The sequence below is a fragment of the Crinia signifera genome, chromosome 7 (genome assembly GCF_055691185.1).
Source record: "Crinia signifera chromosome 7, ASM5569118v1, whole genome shotgun sequence".
NCBI lineage: Eukaryota > Metazoa > Chordata > Amphibia > Anura > Myobatrachidae > Crinia > Crinia signifera.
The window spans coordinates 105,952,287-105,972,359 of record NC_139223.1 but is presented as its reverse complement, the minus strand read 5'-3'; the positions used below and the strand labels follow the sequence as shown (position 1 = coordinate 105,972,359).

At 46.1% G+C, this 20,073-nt stretch overlaps 1 protein-coding gene across 2 annotated transcripts in view; it reads right to left on the bottom strand.

Annotated features, from left to right (window-relative positions):
- Positions 1-20,073, bottom strand: part of HECW2 (HECT, C2 and WW domain containing E3 ubiquitin protein ligase 2) — a 478,030-nt gene that overhangs the window by 12,007 nt on the left and 445,950 nt on the right. For both annotated transcript variants that reach the window (XM_083153595.1, XM_083153596.1), the window contains 4 exons: positions 13,288-13,417; positions 10,367-10,513; positions 1,012-1,126; positions 666-751 (listed from right to left, as the gene is read on the bottom strand). In XM_083153595.1, the coding sequence (XP_083009721.1) occupies positions 666-751; positions 1,012-1,126; positions 10,367-10,513; positions 13,288-13,417 (478 nt within the window). The remainder of the gene's footprint in view (positions 1-665; positions 752-1,011; positions 1,127-10,366; positions 10,514-13,287; positions 13,418-20,073) is intronic.

Sequence of the window (20,073 nt, the reverse complement as noted above, 5' to 3'; positions counted from 1 at the left end):
ACATCCCTCCCATGGCCAGTAGTGTCCTGTGGTGAGAGCAACATTGAATTAACACTGTGCGCACACCATCTATTCCCCGCAGGCAGATCCACCAATAAAAGTTGTGAGGTATGCATGTGTTTTGGGGAAAGTGCAGGGCTGGGGAACATGAGTGTTGGGGAAATTGCAGGGCTGGGGAATATGTGTGTTGTGGAGAGTGCAGGGCTGGGGAACATGTGTGTTGGGGACAGTGCTGGGCTGGGGAACATGTGTGTTGAGGACAGTGCAGAGCTGGGGAACATGTGGGGGACAGTGCAGAGCTGGGGAACATGTGTTTTAGGGATGAGGCTCATTGCATGGCTGGGGAACATGTGTATTAAGGCCCATACACACTGTGAGACTTTGAGCTGAAAGTCACTCAAAACAGCATGTTTGAGCGGCTTTCAGCTCAAAGCCGCCCAGTGTGTATGCCCCGGCGGTGAGCGCTGCTGCATTGCGCACCATCACTGTGAAAGCCGCTCATCTGCTGGTAATATCAGCTTTGAGGATGGCTTTGCATAGCTCGGAGCAAGCCGACAATGTCAACATGCAAACATGTTGACATTGGGTCAATGTCAACATTTGCCAGTCGCTAAAGCATACGGAACCCTTCAGAAAGTATGACATGGTATATAGAATGTTATTACCTGTAGTAAACGGAGACGCTGTTCATTGTTAAATCTCTCAACAGCAGCCCAGAACCATCTGATAACAATATGATTATCATGGTAACCTAACAACAATAAAGAAATAAATACAATTGTTAACCCATTGATTCTTAGGCATTTGTACCACAGTAGATCATTGTGATATCAAAGATTATTTATTCATCTAGGAAAACTTGTGCTTTGAATTAAAATAGAAAATAATCATGCCTTATTTTATTTATTAACCACAGCTACAACTTTGGGATTAGAATTGATGCTCACAGAAGAAACGTCATTGCAGTATAGTTATATATCTAATTTAAACATCATTTGGAAACCCCTTTACCTCCTCTATACTCTGTGTTGATTCTCCAATCTCCCAAATCAATCTCTGCTGTTCCAGCAATCACTAGCTCTAGCTCCCTGGCATCAAACACAGATACCAGGCGAGCATCTGCCACCTGAAAAAGGGAAAGGAAAACCTTTCAAACACTTTTAGTTAGAAAAGTAAACTTAAAAACAATATATACATCCATATACTGTATAAGTACACTCATATACATACAGTATTGCATACAGCGTGCAAACAACTACACACACACACACACACACACACACACACACACAAATTATGGAGGTGATTTAGCTTGGCTCAGTAAGCAACATAAATTTGCTGCTTACCGAGTGGGTAAACACTGCCCACCAGGCGAGCGGACGCCTGCCCCCTTCCACTGAGCGAATATACATTCTGCTATAGGAATGGATGTGCATTCTCATGCATCCATTCACATACAAGTGGAAGGGGAAGAAATCATTCTATGGTCACCATCGAATGATTTCTAAACTGACTTTTGTTGTCCAAGAACGGGGCAGGCGCATGCATTCGCATGGAGACACCAAGTGTTTTTCTGGGTGCACCCACCGTTTTAGTGGGCACACCTAGGAAATGCTGGGTGTTCCCATGCACCGCTCTGTGTGGACAAGGGGGCGCGGCGTAAAAACCTAGTCAGGGAAAAATAAAAGCCAACCCCATTTTGTCCATCCTGAGATCAATATTATTGTGTCTTCTGGTCTTATCTGTGGGATACACAGTATGTTTTATTACCAAGGTGAAGGAGAAATTAACACCAACTAGTAATATTAACATCTTGTCAACCAAATCAGGGAAATGAGAACACCACCCCTCTGGCGATCACCCCTTGAGCAAACAAAGCATCTATCTTCGTGCCTAGCTGGCTCTACTGGGCATACGCAAAATGTCTCTACTCGTGCGGGATATCTTGCGCAGCCCCAGAGCCAGCGTCCCTGCTGTTGACGAAAGGGCAACACCATCTGCAGCTGTCAAAATCAATAGCTGCAGGTGTCGGAATTGTCAGAGTTGCATGCATTGCCCTGCATTATCAGTAGGGATGTGCACCGGCCACTTTGGGTCTTGAGTTCGGATTACCTTCAGGTTTTGGGTTCTAAAGAGTTTTGCCAAAGCACCCCATAAAGGTTTTGGGTTCTGATTTTTTTTTAAAAGCATAAAAACAGCTAAAATCGCAGAATTATTGTGTGTTTTTTGCTCCTATTATTATTATAATATTATATAATTATATAATTATATAATTATTATTATATATTATTATATAATTATTATTATACGTTATTATTAACCTCAATAACATTAATTTCCACTCATTTCCAGTCTATTCTGAACACCTCACATTATTGTTAAGGCAAAAGGTTGCACCGAGGTAGCTGTATATCTATGCTAAGCCACACAACTGTGCGGCACAAACACGTGGCTCATTTAGGAGTGGCACTTTGAAAAACTAGGCCCCAAAAAGACCCCTATCTGGCTTGATCGTGTTTACCACCAGCTGAGGATCAGTTGGAGATTGGTGCAGCACTGAGTTGGTCTGCGAGTGTGCTGTGCTGGGTACTTATGTATTATCTGGACTCCCATGTTAAATGCACCCCATTTTTTCATACCCCTACTATCCAACTACGCATGGAGTTGATTTTATATAGTGCCCGAAGTGTGGCGAGCCCCGCGAAGGGACGCAGTCTCGTAAGAAAAACGGGAGCCCAGATATTACATAAGTACCCTGTGCTGTTTATCTGTTTTTATCAGTTTAATATCTAATAAGACCACTATCTGACTTGATCGTGTTGTTTACCACCAGCCGAGGAGCAGTGGGCGATTGGTGCAGCAATCAATTACTCTCAGCACTGGGATTTGGCAGCTCTGTGATTGATTATAATTTATTATTATCACTGTCTTGAATGCAAACAGTTGTATGCGATTATTTAAAGACAAGTCCAGTTACCCCATGAATGACTCTAGGCAGTGGGATTAATTAATGGTGATGGCTTGATCGTGTTTACCACCAACCGAGGATCAGTAGGCGATTGGTGCATCACTGAGTTGTTCTGCGAGTGTACTGTGCATCTGTTTTTATCAGTTTAATATCTAATAAGACCACTATCTGGCTTGATCATGGCAGCATTCTGCAGGCAGTGGCAGAAACGCTCCTGTCACTTAGGTCGTCTTCCGACGGCATCTGGTTGTGTGATGCAGGGTGAGAGCGGCATCGACGGACTCCCAGAATAATGCAGGGTGAGAGCGGCAGTGGCAGACTCCCAGAATAATGCGGGTGAGAGCGGCAGTGGCGGACTCCCAGAATAATGCAGTGTGAGAGCGGCAGTGGCGCACACCCGGAATAATGCAGGGTGAGAGTGGCAGTGGCGGACTCCCAGGATAATGCAGGGTGAGAGCGGCAGTGGCAGACTCCCATAATAATGCAGGGTGAGAGCGGCAGTGGCAGACTCCCAGAATAATGCAGGGTGAGAGCGGCAGTGGCAGACTCCCAGAATAATGCAGGGTGAGAGCGGCAATGGCGGACTCCCAGAATAATGCAGGGTGAGAGCGGCAGCGGCGGACTCCCAGAATAATACAGGGTGAGAGCGTCAGTGGCAGACTCCCGGAATAATGCAGGGTGAGAGTGGCAGTGGCGGAGTCCCAGAATAATGCAGGGTGAGAACGGCAGTGGCGGACTCCCAGAATAATGCAGGGTGAGAGCGGCAGTGGTGGACTCCCAGAATAATGCAGGGTGAGAGCGGCAGTGGTGGACTCCGGGAATAATGCAGGATGAGAGCGGCAAGGGCGGACTCCCAGAATAATGCAGGGTGAGAGCGGCAGCGGCGGACTCCCGGAATAATGCAGGGTGAGAGCGGCAATGGCGGACTCCCAGAATAATGCAGGGTGAGAGCGTCAGTGGCAGACTCCCGGAATAATGCAGGGTGAGAGTGGCAGTGGCGGAGTGCCAGAATAATGCAGGGTGAGAGCGACAATGGTGGACTCCCAGAATAATGCAGGGTGAGAGCGGCAGTGGTGGACTCCCGGAATAATGCAGGATGAGAGCGGCAGTGGCGGACTCCCAGAATAATGCAGGGTGAGAGCGGCAGCAGCGGACTCCTGGAATAATATAGTGAATGCCATCTGCATTACAGTGTCTGTGACACTGTGCATTATTCCAATTCACTCTTTCTGACAAAATCTTTCTTAGATGGACAAAACCATGTGCACTGCAGGGGGGCAGATGTAAAATGTGCAGAGAAAATTAGATTCGGATGAGTTATTTTGTTTCTGTGCAGGGTAATTAATGGCTGTTTTATTTTTACACTGCAATATAGATCTCACTTTGAAGTAAAACCCCACCCAAATCTAATTCTCTCTGCACAAGTAACATCTGCCCCACCTGCATTGCACATGTTTTTGTCCATTTAAGAAGGATTTTGTCAGAGTGAACTAGAATAAGGCCCACAGTCATGTATCAGTTACCTGTGGTTAAGGTACAGTGCCTATATTAACGACACTGCAGAATGGCTTCCCGGAGACACCTGTAACACCCTATCTGAGCAGAGGCGGCGACCAGCCGAGGAGCAGTGGGCGATTGGTACAGAAATCAATTACTCTCATTAGTGGAATGCAAACAGTTGTATGCATTTAAAGACAAGTCCAGTTGTATGCGTTGAAAAGACTCACATATGAACGACTCTCAGCAGTAGGATTAATGAATGGTGATATTATACAAAAGGAGAAAAAGATGACTCTCTTTTTTGGGGCACAACTTAAGTTTAAAATGTATATATTTTATTGATATGCATTAAAATGCAAGACTCACTGCAGAAACCTCCGAAACTAATATAATTGTTGAAAAAGTCTCAAGAGAAGAAAGGAAAGTAAAAAGAGAAAGAAAAACGGAGAAGGCAAGTATTGCTTAATCAATTGATGTATGACAGGGCAGACAAGGCTATGTCACAATGTCAAAAAGATTTGCAATTCTTTTTCTCCTTTTGTATGATAGTTCATATTATGACTCATGGGAGCACCACCAACCTAATAAACATGTAGGATATTTGAATCTATTATCATTGTCATTGTTGGTTTATAATTATCATTAGAACATTGAGTCAGTGCTAGTCTTCCCTTCCCCGTATATAATGAATGGTGATGCAAGATGGAATTGTCCTTGGACCCTCCCACCCACCCTTATGTTGTGAAAATAGGACATGCACACTTTAACAAACCAAACATTTCAGCGACAGGGCCTACAAAACTGTGGCTGAAATGATTGGTTTGTTTGGGCCCCCACACAAAAAAACAATTCATAATATCTCACTGTATAAACTGGCTCTACAGCGACAAGATGTCATCGTCACTCGTCATCCTCCTCATCCTCTGATTACTCGCCCCCTCCAGTGTGTACTTCCTTATCCTCACAGATTATCAATTCGTCCCTGCTGGACTCCACAATCACAGGCCCTGTTATAATCTCTGGAAGCAATTCCTGGTCTTCATTGAATAATTGATCATTAATTTTTATAAACATCATCTTCTCCACATTTTGCGGAAGCAAACTCCTTCGCCGCTCACTGACCAGGTTCCCCTCTGCACTAAAAACTCTTCCGGAGTACACACTGGAGAGGGGACACCTCAGGTAAAATAGAGCCAGTTTGTATATCCTCTTTTTCCTTCCAGTACAGGTAAGGACTGTCTTGGATGCTGTCACCAAAGTAATCCTCCACCATTTTTACAATGGTGACAGCATCCAATGCACTGACAGTAGACATGTCAGCAATCGTTGCCAGGTCATTTAGTCTGGACTAGATGTCCAAACTCCCTCCTGCCTGCCCTGCGGTTTGTGTGGGAACTCGCAGCTGTTTCCTCGCAGGCACAGCTGTTGGAGAAGATGAAGGAGGAGCTCTGGCCGTGTCACGGTCCCCTTCAGATGTCAATCTCCTGAACAGCAGGTCTTTGCACCTTTGTAGACTTGTGTCTGCCTGAAACAGAGACACAACATACACTTTAAACTGAGGATCAAGCACGGTGGCCAGAATGTATTCCTCTGACTTTAACAGACTGACCACCCTTGTATTCTGGCAAAGCGTATCGAGGGCTTCATCCACAAGAGTGACATGCTTTGCGGAATCGCTACGCTTTAACTCCTCCTTCACTTTCTCTAGCTGCTTCTGCAACAGCCTGATCAGGGGAATCACCTGACTAATGCTGGCAGTGTCGGAACTGACTTCACGTGTGGCTAGTTCAAACGGCTGGAGAACCTTGCACAAAATGGAAATCAGCCTCCACTGCACTTGAGTCAGGTGAAGCCCCATTCCTCTGCCTATGTCGTAGGTGGCCATGTAGGCTTGAATGGCCTTTTGATGCTCCTCCATCCTCTGCAGCATATAGAGGGTGGAGTTCCAGCGCGTCACCACCTTTTGTTTAAGCTGATGGAAGGGCAGGTTGAGGAGTTTTTGCTGCCACTCTAGCCTTCGGCAAGCAGTGGCAGAATGAAATGCTGCACCACCAAATTTATTGTGTGGGCAAAACATGGCACGTGCTGGAAATTGCCCATGTTTAATGCCCGCACAATGTTACTGGCGTTGTCCGACACCACAAATCCACAGGAGAGTCTAAGGGTGGTAAGCCACTGGGAGAGGATTTCCCTCAGTTTCTCTAAGAGGTTGTCGGTGCTGTGCCTCTTCCTGAAACCGGTGATACACAGCGTAGCCTGACTTGAAAGGAGTACACACTTGGACAGTGGGTATAGCCGCATGTTTCAGGGCACTGAGGACACTTTTTCTGATGTCCCTGTACATCGCGGGTATCACCTGCCTAGTGAAGTGGAATCTTGATTTGGTTCCGGGGACACAATACCTCCATCAACGGTCTAAATCCCACTCCACTGATGGCGGACACTGGATGCACGTCTAACACCAACATAGCTGTCAAGGCCGCAGTTATCCGCTTTGCCATAGGATGACTGCTGTCATATTTTGTCCTCAGGGCAAACAAATGTTGGATGGTCAATTGCTTAGTAAAAGACGTAGCGGTCTTATGACTTCCCCTCCGGGATGATGACCGACTCCCAGCAGCAGCAACAGCATCAGCGGCAGTAGTAGGTGTAGCGCTGCAGGATCCTCTGGAGGAATCTCGGATAGAAGGAGAGTCAGTCATGCTGGTGACATGGCCTGCAGGACTCCCCCCGATCCGGATCAAGGAGGAAATTGACAAGGAGGGAGTTGGTGGTGTGCTTTTTTAGGTGCTTGGCTCCAACAGGAGGACCAAGGGATTTAGGTGTCCCTGGACTGCTAGCCGCAGTTCCTGAACTAAACACTGATTTATGAAGGGTCTTCAGGTGACGTATAAGGGAGGATGTCCCTAGGTGGGCAAGATCCTTACCGCTGCTTATTTTACATAAGCTACCTATGGCAATACATTTGTTGACCGGATTCAGATAAAAAAAATTCCAGACCATAGAGGTTGATTTATTGGTCCTCTGCCCAGGCATGACGATGGGCTTTTTCATCCCATGGACAACAACTGTTTCCCCCCCTGGTGCCTCATTTAAGCAAACCACCTCAGCATCCTCCTCGTCAACTTCCTCCTCAGCGCCAGCTACATCTATATTCTCCTCCTGGTGTACAACATCACCTTAATTATTAAAATCTGGAACTAGACTGTGGGTGATCCTTACAGCATATGCAGAGGGCGTACTGCAAATGGTGGAAGGAACCACCTCTTCACGTACAGTAATGGGAAGGTCCGGCATCACAACCACCAGGGATTTTGTGATTGGGGATTCGTGATATGTCTTTAGAAGGCAGAGTTGTTTGCTGTGTTTTTGTCGATGACAGCTTAACTCTCTTAAATTTACTATAGGGCGGGGGGGAGAGGAGGACTTTGATCGTCATGTGTAGCTGAACCACTAGTCATGCACTTAGGCCATGGCCTTAGCCATTCTTTGCCACTCCATGTCGTAAATGGCATATTGGCAAGTTTACGTTTCTCTTCCAACGATTACATTTTTTTATTTTAGTCCTTTTACCGAACTTTGGGTTCGATTTTACATTCCCTCTACTTTGACACTGGGTATCGGCCTTGGCAGACGATGTTGATGGCATTTCATCATCATGACAAGTGGAAGCATCTTCAGAACTAAGAGGAAGCGGCTCTTCATCTTTCCCTATTTTTTTTATCCCCCATATTTTGGATCTCCATTATTTTTGTGAAGTTATGCCACAGGACAGCACTACTGGAGTGCAATAATATAAAATATATGTCAGTAGTAGGTAGGCCCCAGCCGACTGGAATTATAAAATACTGCGTTAGGTACTGGTCGCTAGCGGCAACAGCAGAATCTAATTATATACTGCATTAGGTACTGGTAGCCAGCGGCAACAGTAAACTGAAATTATATACTGTGATAGGTACTGGTCGCCAGGGACAACAGCACACTGGAATTATATACTGTGTTAGGTACTGTTAGCCAGTGGCTACAGCAGAGTGGAATCATATAATGCAATAGGTACTGGAAGCCAGCGGCAACAGCAAACTGAAATTATATACTGTGATAGGTACTGGTCGCCAGGGACAACAGCACACTGGAATTATATACTGTGTTAGGTACTGTTAGCCAGCGGCTACAGCAGAGTGGAATTATATACTGCGATAGGTACTGGTAGCCAGCGGCAACAGCAAACTGGAATTATATACTGCGATAGGTACTGGTAGCCAGCGGCAACAGCCGACTGGAATTATATACTGCGATAGGTACTGGTAGCCAGCGGCAACAGCAAACTGAAATTATATACTGTGATAGGTACTGGTTGCCAGGGGCAACAGCCGACTGGAGTTATATACTGCGATAGGTACTGGTAGGCAGTGGCAACAGCAGACTGGAATTATATACTGTGATAGGTACTGGTAGCCAGTGGCAACAGCAAGCTGGAATTATATACTACAATAGGTACTGGTTGCCAGGGGCAATAGCACACTGGAATTATATACTGCATTAGGAACTGGTTGCCAGGGGCAACAGCCGACTGGAATTATATACTGCGATAGGTACTGGTAGCCAGCGGCAACAGCAGACTGGAATTATACACTGCAATAGGTACTGGTAGCCAGCAGCAACAGCAGACTGGAATTATATACCGAAATAGGTATTGGTAGTCAGTGGCAACAGCAAACTGGAATTATATACTGTGAAAGGTACTGGTAGCCAGCGGCAACAGCAAACTGGAATTATATACTGTGATATGTAGGTACTGGTCACCAGGGGCAACACCAAACTGGAATTATGTACTGCAATAGGTAATGGTAGCCAGTGGCAACAGCAGAGAGCAGAGTGGAATTATATATACTGCATGCAATAAGTATTAGGTACTGGTTTGCAGGGCACCAGCAGACTGGAAGTCTGCAGTAGGTAGGTGGTACTGGCAGCAGCCACTAGGCAGGGGGTCCAACAGTCAGGATCCCGACAGTCATTAGCCCGACGTCGGGATCCCGACTGGCTGGACCCAGACAGCATGGTGAGCGCAACTAAGCCCCTTGCGGGCTCGGTGCGCTCGCCCCCTATTCTATTCTCCCTCTATGGGGGTCGTGCACCCCATGAGGGAAATTAGCCAACGGCCGTCAGGAACCCATCTGTCTGTGTTTTGACAGTCAGGATCCCGACGTCGGGTAAATGCCTGTCAGGATCCCGACTGTCGGGACCTCGTCCGGCAACCCTAGTCAGTGCAGGGCAGGCACTAGCAGCACCAGTGGACTATACAGGAGCAGAGGCAGGCCCCAGCACAAGGACTAGGAGAGACAGTACACAGCAGTCGTCCTTGCAATGGTGATGCAATGCTCCCACTGAGCAGAGAGGAGAGAGGTCCCAGCAGAGACAGTACACAGCAGCAGCAGCAGCACACCCTTTCCCAACCTGCTCCGGTACTGGAGTGAAGAAGGCGGCGCGGGGTTGCGGAATTTAAGGGTTCTGTGATCTCGCGAGAATCCGACACCGGGCGATGACGTTTTGCCCGCGCATCCGGATCCGAGTCAGACGGGAAGACGAAAAACTCTAAGTCAGACAGAACCTGAAATATCTGACTGGAAATAGCAATTAACAGGCTTGGATGGGGACCACTGCTTTGAAGTCAGATATCTCCAGTTCCCAAGAGCCGATTTTTAAAATTCTTGTACCCATGGAAAGAGGGGGCCCTCAGCTTTCAACCTAGGGCATCTTGGGGGGGTTTCTGGGTACTCAGAAACCCCCCACTGCATGCGACACTGCCACACACACACACCACCTCCTGAATAAGCAGATAAGAAGAATAATAATTATGTAACATATACCTATTCATGGTTGACAATTTTATCATTTTACCTCATAAAACCCCCGCACAAGACTGTCTGTCGGCTGTACAACTCCTCTTTCAATTCTCCACTTCACCATCTTTTCAATATATTCTTTCTTATTTTTTTCGGTTACTGGTATGTTAGCACCCCCTGGCTTAAGTTCACGTTCTGTAATCTTAGAAGAAAAGACATACACATTCAAATGAAAATGTTAATATTTGAATATATCACATACATTTATATAAAATAATAGAAATCTAGCCTTCTGAACTTGCTTCTAAATGAAAGCCCGAAAGTGCTCTCTGTGAAGCTACATTATAGCTGGAATCTATACTGTACCTTTGATTTAGTAAATAATGACTGGAGTAATGGATAGAACAGTGCAACATGCTTAGGGTAAGTCTTCCACCTCTGAGCAAAGTGAACAACTTTTCTGAGCATGCTCATTGTGCTGTGATGGTTTGCCAGGGACCGCTACTGGTTTTCTTTTTATCGGGGCCAACCTGGAGTTTGCCAAACTTGGCAAGAAAGCAGCCCCCAGTCAAAAAAATGAAGGGACGGTATACTTGCTCCCCTATAGATACATTCTGGGGATTCTTAATATTTGTTGCAATCAATCACAAGAAAAGTGTCCAAATTGCATGTGATTGATAGCAGGTCTGATGCGATGCACATGGCCCAGAGCCTGTGAGTCGGACTGGCTGCAGAACTAATTTTCTAGATTGCTTCTGAACTGGACAGGCTTTGCTGGGATCACATGTGATATATTGCATGCAAAGAGCCGCTTGTGATATATTTAACATGTGATCCTGCCCCCAAGGGGTCTCAGACATATCGCGGTTGACTTCTCCGAGAGAAGTCGAGTGTATAAGAAGTGATAAGGGATAAGGAGCAGGGCAAGAATTAGACCTACAGGCAAGGAGGTGGCAGAGGCAAGGAGGATGGGGTAGCAATCAGGAGTACAGACACTGAGAGAAGGTTGGAAAGATATAGGAAGTGGAGTTATCAAGGGGACAGTCAGCAGGCCCAAAATACCCAGATATTTTAAAACAGTTTTTAACATTGAACCTGATTAGAGATGTATGCAAATGCATTCACATCTGCAAATTTGTATGCAGCGGCCATGTGAAAATATGAAAATGTACAGCTGCCGGGAGTTGTAAAGAGATGCTCATATTTGGTGTCTCTGACCCGAGTATGGGTGAATATAGACCAGGAAGGAAGACTCTAGAGACGTGTACTGTGTACGTGATTGCAGAAAAGCTTGCACAAATATTGTAGCCCAGAGATAAGCAGCAAATCCATACGTAACCTGCTCACCATTGAATTATGTTTCCATTGTGTGTAGTCTGTGCGTGGCCCAGGACCTACTTGGCCAGTGAGACAGAAACAGACTAATCGGAGCCGGAGCTGGCGTCATACCACCTCCTTTCAAACGCCTGAGCCCACCTGCGTTTTCCCTGACACTCGCAGAAAATGGCCGGGTACCGCCTACAACCGCTGGCTTTCCATCAAATTACATATGACCAGCGATATATAAAAAGTAGCCTGAATTTATTGCAGGAAGGCCTCGCGTATGCGTACTATGAGCCGTATACATGCGCTGTAATATTATAATAGCATGGACTTCAGAAATTCACAGCCATGTGATCAGGTCTGAATAACCCCCTATGCCAATTAGGGGAGCAGCAAAAAGAATGAGCGGAGAGACAGGTAGCAGTAATGTCAGAGAGCAAGGGCAAAATGGAGAGAGGGAATGAAATTTATTAGGATGAGAGATTCAGAAAGTGAGAGATTTGGTAAAAAATCTCCAGTTTTTTTTAAAGCGGCAATCATTTACACTGCAAAACCACTTTGATTTTGCAGTGTAAATGATTGCTGCTTTAAAAACTTTCTTTCCAAATCTCTCACTTTCTGAATCTCTCATCCTATTAAATGTCATCCAGGGTGTCAGGGAGTGACAGAGATTAGAAAGGGTTACAGGGAGAGAGACGAGATAGGGGTGTCATGGAGAGAGTGGGTGAGAAAGAGTAGAGATAATTGGTGTCCGTTCGAGGGTGGAGTAGGATTGGGAGCAAGCAGTAAATAAATAAAGGTGTCAGGGATAGAGAAGGAGGGTGTCAGAGAGAGAGAGGGCCATATGTACTAAGCTTAAAAAGTGATAAAATGGAGAGTGATAAACCACCAACCATCAGCTCCTACCTGTCATGTCACAGACTGTGTTTAAAAAATGACAGGTAGGAGCTGATTAGCTGGTGGGTTATCACTCTCCATTTTATCACTTTCAAGGCTTAGTATATCTGGCCCAGATAGACAGAGAGAAAATATAGGGAAAGCAAGTGGAAGCAATCAGGAAAGAGGGAAAAAGAAACAGAGGGTTAAAAAGCGGTAGAGGGAAAAAGAGAGGGTGTCAGAGAGTGAGGCATAGAAAAGAGTGAGGGTAAGTTGAGGTGTTGTGAATAAGATAGAGGGTGTCAGGGAGATAGGGAAGGAAAGAGAGGAGAGACACAAAGAGACAGAGAGGGGAGTAAAGTTGGCCATACATCAGAAAGATCGGTCTTAAGACCGGTCACAATCAGGATTGTATACAATTTCCCTTCAACTCCCCAGAATTCTTTGTTGTTTTTTGGACACACAATCTACTCACAATCAATCATACAATCAGTCATACAATCCATCTGCTGCATGATTGTATAGATTGGAGATTCATTTAAATAGAGGGCTGGCCTACTGGAGGGGTTGGGTGAGCTTTATCCCCTGAGTTTGAGGGTGAGCTTTATCCCCTGAGTGTGAGGGTCCCCAATGTTTGGGAGCCCCTGCGGTGACAACCTCACCTCTAAACCATCCCTGGTCTAATGCAAAAGCAGTTGCATCTGAAGCAGCCTTCTTGCTTACAACACATAATAAATTAATTAAATACTAGAAATGGAAGAGTTTGTATACAGGTACCTGTCCAAAAACTTCTTCATTTACAGTGAATGTAAGGTCCAGAATATCATGGATATCGTTATCTTTCATCCATTGCAGACTCTGATGGAACTCCTCATCCAGATACTCCAAATCACTCAAGTCACAAAGGCTTAAAATAAAGAAATAAAACCTGTCTTCTTAAATATTATACAAACAAAATAAAAACAATATTTTAGATAAAGAAAAAGGCAACATCTACTACTGTATATTGCTAGTATCCCACCCCACAACCTTATATGTACAGTATGTGTGATCCCTTATATATTTTATGTTAATTACTCTGACCCCTTTTATGCTTGCTGCTTTCACATGCCTAACACCATTTCCCCCTATTTATATTTTTTATGATCACGATGCTATTGCCATGCACTATTTAACACACTGTTTTGTGCAGCTTGTGGCTGGGGGCTGTTGGTCCAAAAAAGTGAGGTTCCATGGTCAGCAGCGGCGCTGCTCTAGGCACAATTCACTCTCTGAATGGAGGAGCTGGCGGGATCAGGCACATTCAAGGGAGATGGGACAGTGGGATCCTGGGCGTACTGCTAGTGTCCAGTTTATGTTAATCAGTTTATATCAACCCACGCTGAACTCAACTCACTGAGAGAGTCTACGTATCCCGGTCACCCAATTGCATGTAGGGGAAGGGAGGAGGAGCCTGGAGAAGTCAGGTTACAATAATACTGCTGTGCTGCAAGACCAGCAGCCAGAAAGCATCAGGTTGATGGAAGATAAGTGCATCGATAAGTGCCAGGGACCATCAGAGTTATGGGCAAATCAGGGTTGGCCAACATAAAGTTTTCCTGTACACATGAGGCACACACTGTTCACAAGTCTATGAGCTGGGCAGTATGGATGGTGTAATGGTTATCATTACTGCCTCACAACACTGAGCTCATGGGTTCGATTCCCACCATGGCTCTAACTGTGCAGAGTTTATATATTCTCCCCATACTTGCGTAGGTTTCCTCCAGGTACTCCAGTTTCCTCCCACAATCCAAAAATATACTGGTAGGTTAATTGGCTTCCAACAAATTATCCCTAGAATGTCTGTGTGTGCCTGTACATGTGGTAAGCCCCACTTGGGAAGGGACTGATGTGAATGTTCAAATATTCTCTGTAAAGCGCTGCAGAATATGTGTGCGCTACAGTATATAAGAAACTGCTAATAAATATGATGACACCTGACAGGTTGGATTGTTAGCAGGTGAGTATCCACTGGCAAAGGAGAGAAGTGACAACCCATTGGCAAAGAGGGTGAGAGCAGATAGGTGCCCTATGGTGGATGAATGGATGGGGGATCTAATAACTCATACAGAGATGTATACAAGAGAGTAACTAGAAATTGAGAAGCGGTCTTATACAGTATATGCCATTATAAAGCCAAGCACACCATGTGCAGTCTGTATTTAATTGAGTTATATTATAATTAAAATGTAATAGGTGCATAGGATTTGAACAAGATATGTATACGGGTTGCAATACCCTGTGAGGGCTAACTTTAAAATATTATGAATTATTTCTTTATATGTTCCCTTTTATATCCTTGTATACTAGTAGCATCAGAGGATGTTGCTATGGAAAATGTCATAGTGAAATTTGAAATTATAAAAAGAAATATGTTAAATATAGAAATGAGTAGCCCTCACAGATGAGAGAAGAAGGAAGGAGGTTAAGAAAAGGGAAGAAGGGGAAAATTCTATGGAAATATAAACAGGTCTGATAGATTGGAAATCTTAATAAAAAATAATAATAATAATATAACAAAAAAAATAAAAAGCATAAGGTCATATGAGCACATTCGGAAGATAGAGGAGGAGGGAAGGGGAAAAAACACATAGGGGAGGGGGAAGGGAAAAAAATTAAAAGAGGGGGCATTTCTAATATCACTATGGACCTATAGTATAAGACACAAACAAAAACAAAGAAAGGGGGGGGGGGTCACGGGAAGGAAACACAAGGACTCTCACTACATATAAGGTAGACACTTTTAATCACATACACAACACACACATGGCCCTTGAATAAAATTCACAGACGATCACATTCACACTATACATACACAATAAAGACACACTAAAACCCCCAACCCACAAAAAAAAAAAAAACTTGGGAATGTGCTCAGTGGCCGGAAGAAAGGAAAATAGGATCAAAGAGGGGAGAAAAAAAAAAAGAAAAAGGACATAAGACCTTTGCTCTTAAAAATATAAATGGGTTAGAAGAATGAGTATATAAAAAAAAATAGAAGATCAAAAAGTGAAACAATACCTCCTTCCTTGTTCTCTCAGGGGAGAAAGGGTATAGATGTGAATATACAGGTATGTATATATGTCTTTGTTTAAGGAGAGATACTAACTTAACAGGGGAGAATGGAATATATATGTTTGATGTAAATGCGGAAATATGCATATTTTTTGTCTTGTGATTATATTGTGAAAATAACAATAAAAAGAAGATTAAAAAAATTGGGTACGGGGCGTGGCCTGACCGGGGAAGAGGAAAGCTGCACTCACCTAGAGCTCCTGTATCCCAACCTCCTAAACCTTTCAAAATACCCTCCTGCGACCCCCCTCCTACCCCACTCTCCTTCACAACAACCCCAGACCACCAGACGACCTGTCCAGGAAAAGCAGCGGTGCCAGGAGGCCCGTTTGCGGCTCTCAGAGCACTGCGGCCTAGCGTCCCATCAAGCCGGGACCTCGAGTTGGCAGCCCACCCGCCGCCGGAGCTCCGCATCGGAGATCGCGGGAGGACCGCTCCAGGGACGAAGCCCGGACACTGCACCCTCACCCAACGCCCCCCTGACGCTGCCGGACCCCTTCCCGGGCTCCTAACCCCCTCACCTGTAACGGTAAGCTGCACACAAGCTCACACAGTCCCAGCGGCGGCCATCTTGGATTGCGGGGACAGCTGCAGACGCGCTCCCACGCTGCCCCCCAGCCACAAACACGCTGCCCAAACACCATCTGGTGTGTGAATAAGCCCCCCACAGCCCTGTATGTGGCCAGGCTCTGGCAAATAAAGCATCTCTCTCCGAGGGAGACACAAGAATAAGAGCGGCGGCCATATTGGTTGGGGCAGGCACAGAATCACAGCAGGGATATCTGGACACGGCGGCCATATTGGTTGAGGCAGAGGCTCATATCTGCACAGCTCCCCGCTAGACAGACACTGAGCACCAAACGAAGGACCCCAGCCCAACCAGCCTACACTACAGCACTGCTAGTACTACCAGCCATCATAACTGCTGCATACCCAACGCAGTTTCCCCTCTCCATTTCCAGCCTGGGAGCCTCAGTCTGACAGCAATATATCAGTCAAGGCAGCCGCCCACCCTCCCATTCATATCAGCCTGCCCAGCCACTCTGAACCCACAGCTCTTGCCCGCTGCCAACATCATTCGCCCCCCTATTGTCCACCCGCATACAGCAGCTGCAGAAGCTGCAGAAGACTTGCCAGCCCCCTCTTGGCCGTGGGGTGTAACCCCCCCACCAGCAGACTCACCCTCTTCTCCACCGATAGCACCCAAAAGAGATCAGCCTGTGTGAACACACAGGAGACTCACTGAGCTGCTCCGTATTGGAAAAGATATTAACATCAGGAGGCGAGGCCAAGTCATAGTGAAGAGAGCAGACGCATCCAGCCTGGGCTTCCGCTCAGCTCTCTCCCCACATATCCTCCTAAAATCATCTCCTCAGATAACCGTGACACACCGCCTACCCACAATACCTGGCACAGCTGGCGACGAAAAATCAGCTCAAGGGCAGGTCCCTGAGCAGATAGAAAAGTGAGACTCCCCGCATTCAATATAGCCCACCTCCCTCCGTGGAGGTCACAATACCCAACATGCCTGTCTGAATAAATTCTTAGACTCGCTAGGACCGAAGCTATCCCTCTCTGCTGATCACCTTCGCCATTTCCACTCCACAAATACCACGTCTACACCCTGGTTGCTGATTTCGGCCCCCAACGGCCTTGTTCACTATGTCCCAGAGAAACAAGAAAACTCCCCAGCCAACCGGAAATTTCTTTGGCTCCAAACCCAAGAGCTCTTCAGGCAACATGCAGCTCTCAGATTCTCCCTCCCACCCTGGAACGGTAGAAACATCCATAGACCCCCAGATCCAAGCAGTGATGTCCGGGCTACTGGAAGGGGTACAAAGTGCCTTCAAACAAGAGCTCGCCAAGGCAGTCTCGGAGTTCAGGTCCGACTTGACAGCTTTGGGCACCAGAACTGACGATTTAGAATCTAAAACTGACGACCTATGCCGCTCTCAATCCCGTCTGGATAAGGAACTCTCCAGACTTCATGAAGAGATAGAGACGCTTAAAGAAAGACAAGAAGACCAAGAAAATCGCTCTCGGCGTAATAACTTGCGGATCCGCAACGTAGCGGAAACCGTTCCCGGTTCCTCTCTACCAACGTTCCTGAAAGAATTCTTCCAACAAATAGCCCCATCTCTAACAGACGAGGACTGCCTTTTAGATAGGGCCCACAGAGCCCTTCGCCCGAAACCCCCGGCTTCACAACCCCCAAGAGACATTATAGTCCGTTTCCACTACTATCAAACAAAAGATAAAATCCTCGCAACCACTAGAGACTCTCCATCTACCAAATTCCGAGACATGCAACTACAAATATTTCAAGACCTAGCCCCCTCGACCATTCAAAAACGACGTGAATTGCAGCCGGTCACCAAAATCCTACGCCAACACAAAATCCGCTACAGGTGGGGTTTTCCCTTCATGCTCCAAGTGTCGGCAAATGACTCTCTGCACAACATCAAGACTCTGACTCAAGGTCAAGATCTCCTGGCAAAACTGGACCTGCTTCCGTCCCCCTCAACAGAAGCCGACGAGAGTCCCTCCACCCCAAGACCACAGAGACACTCCCCCCCACCCCCAGAATGGACAAGGGTTTCTCGTCACCGAGTGGAAAACGGCGAGCCTAACTGAACTCTCTCATCTTTACCAAAGTTGAATTACAAATAGTAAGCTCCACATGTGTGCCTACAGTTCCGACCCTCTATGGGTGAGATACACCTCTGTGGTAATGTTAATTCTGTTTAGTTTAAAGTATAGAGTTAATAATTCAATGTGTAGAGTTTTATAGCATGCTAGCTTAGTTAGTCCCTACAGACCCCTATAGCTTGGGATGCTATCGGTCCTGGCGGTCTCCAACACGCCAGCACTATGCTTCTTTATCCCCCCCCAAATTCCCTTTCACAAATGTTTAGATTATATGTAATAATTTGTTTCCTTGTAGCGGTCCCCACATGGGACCCTTCTCTTCAGGGTACTAGCCCTTTTGGGCTCTTTCCTCTCATCTTCCACTTATCTTTTTTTCTCCTCTGGTGTCCTCCCGGTGGTGCTCCCCCTCCTCCTGCCTTCCCTCCCTCCTCCCCCGCAGGGAGATCCCCCTTTCCCCCTCAGTCTACCCACACTTGTAATTTGATTCTTAAAATAACTTGCTGTGACATACCATACGATGGCCCTTAAATTATTGTCCATAAATGTTAATGGCCTGAACTCGCCCAAAAAACGAACGATCCTCATGGGAGCCTGCAGAAGAGAAAACGCATCCATCGTGTTCCTGCAAGAGACACATTTCTCTGGCAGTCACTCCCAACTCAAGGGCCGTTCGTTTTCTCAAAACTTTTTTGCATCGGCGGACTGTAAAAAAAGAGGAGTGGCTATCCTGATTCGTAGGGGTGTGCCTTTTGTCCCAATTAAAACAATTGCTGACCCTGACGGGAGGTTTATTTTGGTAATCGGAACCATTCGTTCACTTACTGTGACCCTGGTTTCTTTATACGCTCCCAACCAAGACCAATCTCAATTCTTTGACACGTTCTTTAAACGTCTAGGTAGAATGGCACAAGGCCACATAATTATCGGAGGAGACTTCAACACTATTATCGACCCTTTGCTAGACAGATCCTCCCCACCTCCACACACCTCAACGTCAACTATTCCCAGAGCTTCCCGCACCCTTACTGCAGCCTTAAAGCATAATGGACTGAGTGACTCCTGGCGATTAAAGCACCCGCACTCTAAGGATTACACCCATTACTCGGCCCCCCACCAACACTACTCTAGGATAGACATGATCCACATTTCTTCCCCTTTGATCCCTAGAGTTAAAGAGGCAGGCATAACGCCGTTTTCCTGGACTGACCACGCAGGTATTTACATACTCATTGATCTTTATGAATGTCCCCCGAGGACCTATAGATGGCGGCTAGACGACTCCCTACTAGAACATCCCGCCTCGTTAGCAGAAGTTAAACTTGCTATTACTCACTACTTCAAAGAAAACACCTCCCCTGACCTCTCCCCTACCACCATTTGGGAAGCCCATAAGGCCACCATTAGGGGCCTGATAATCTCCAAGGTCTCCTCTATCCGGAAAAAGCAGAAGGCACAGATACACACCTTAGAAACTCAATTAACATCGCTAATAGATCAACACAAAAGCACGCCCACACCTGCCTTACTGTCCCAGATAGACTCGATCAGAGGTCAGCTGAATACACTCTTATCCCATAGAGCTGCCAATATTCTTAAAAGACTTCAACAACGGTACTATGACAAAGCGGATAAGATAGACTCGATCCTGGCCAACAAGCTTCGGCGCCAACAAGCGTCGAGAACTATTGATAAAATATACTCCTCTATAAGGGGATCACACACCTATAACCCTAAAGAAATAGCGGAGGAGTTCCGAGCATATTATGAAGCTCTGTACAACCTGAGTGAGTCTTCCCC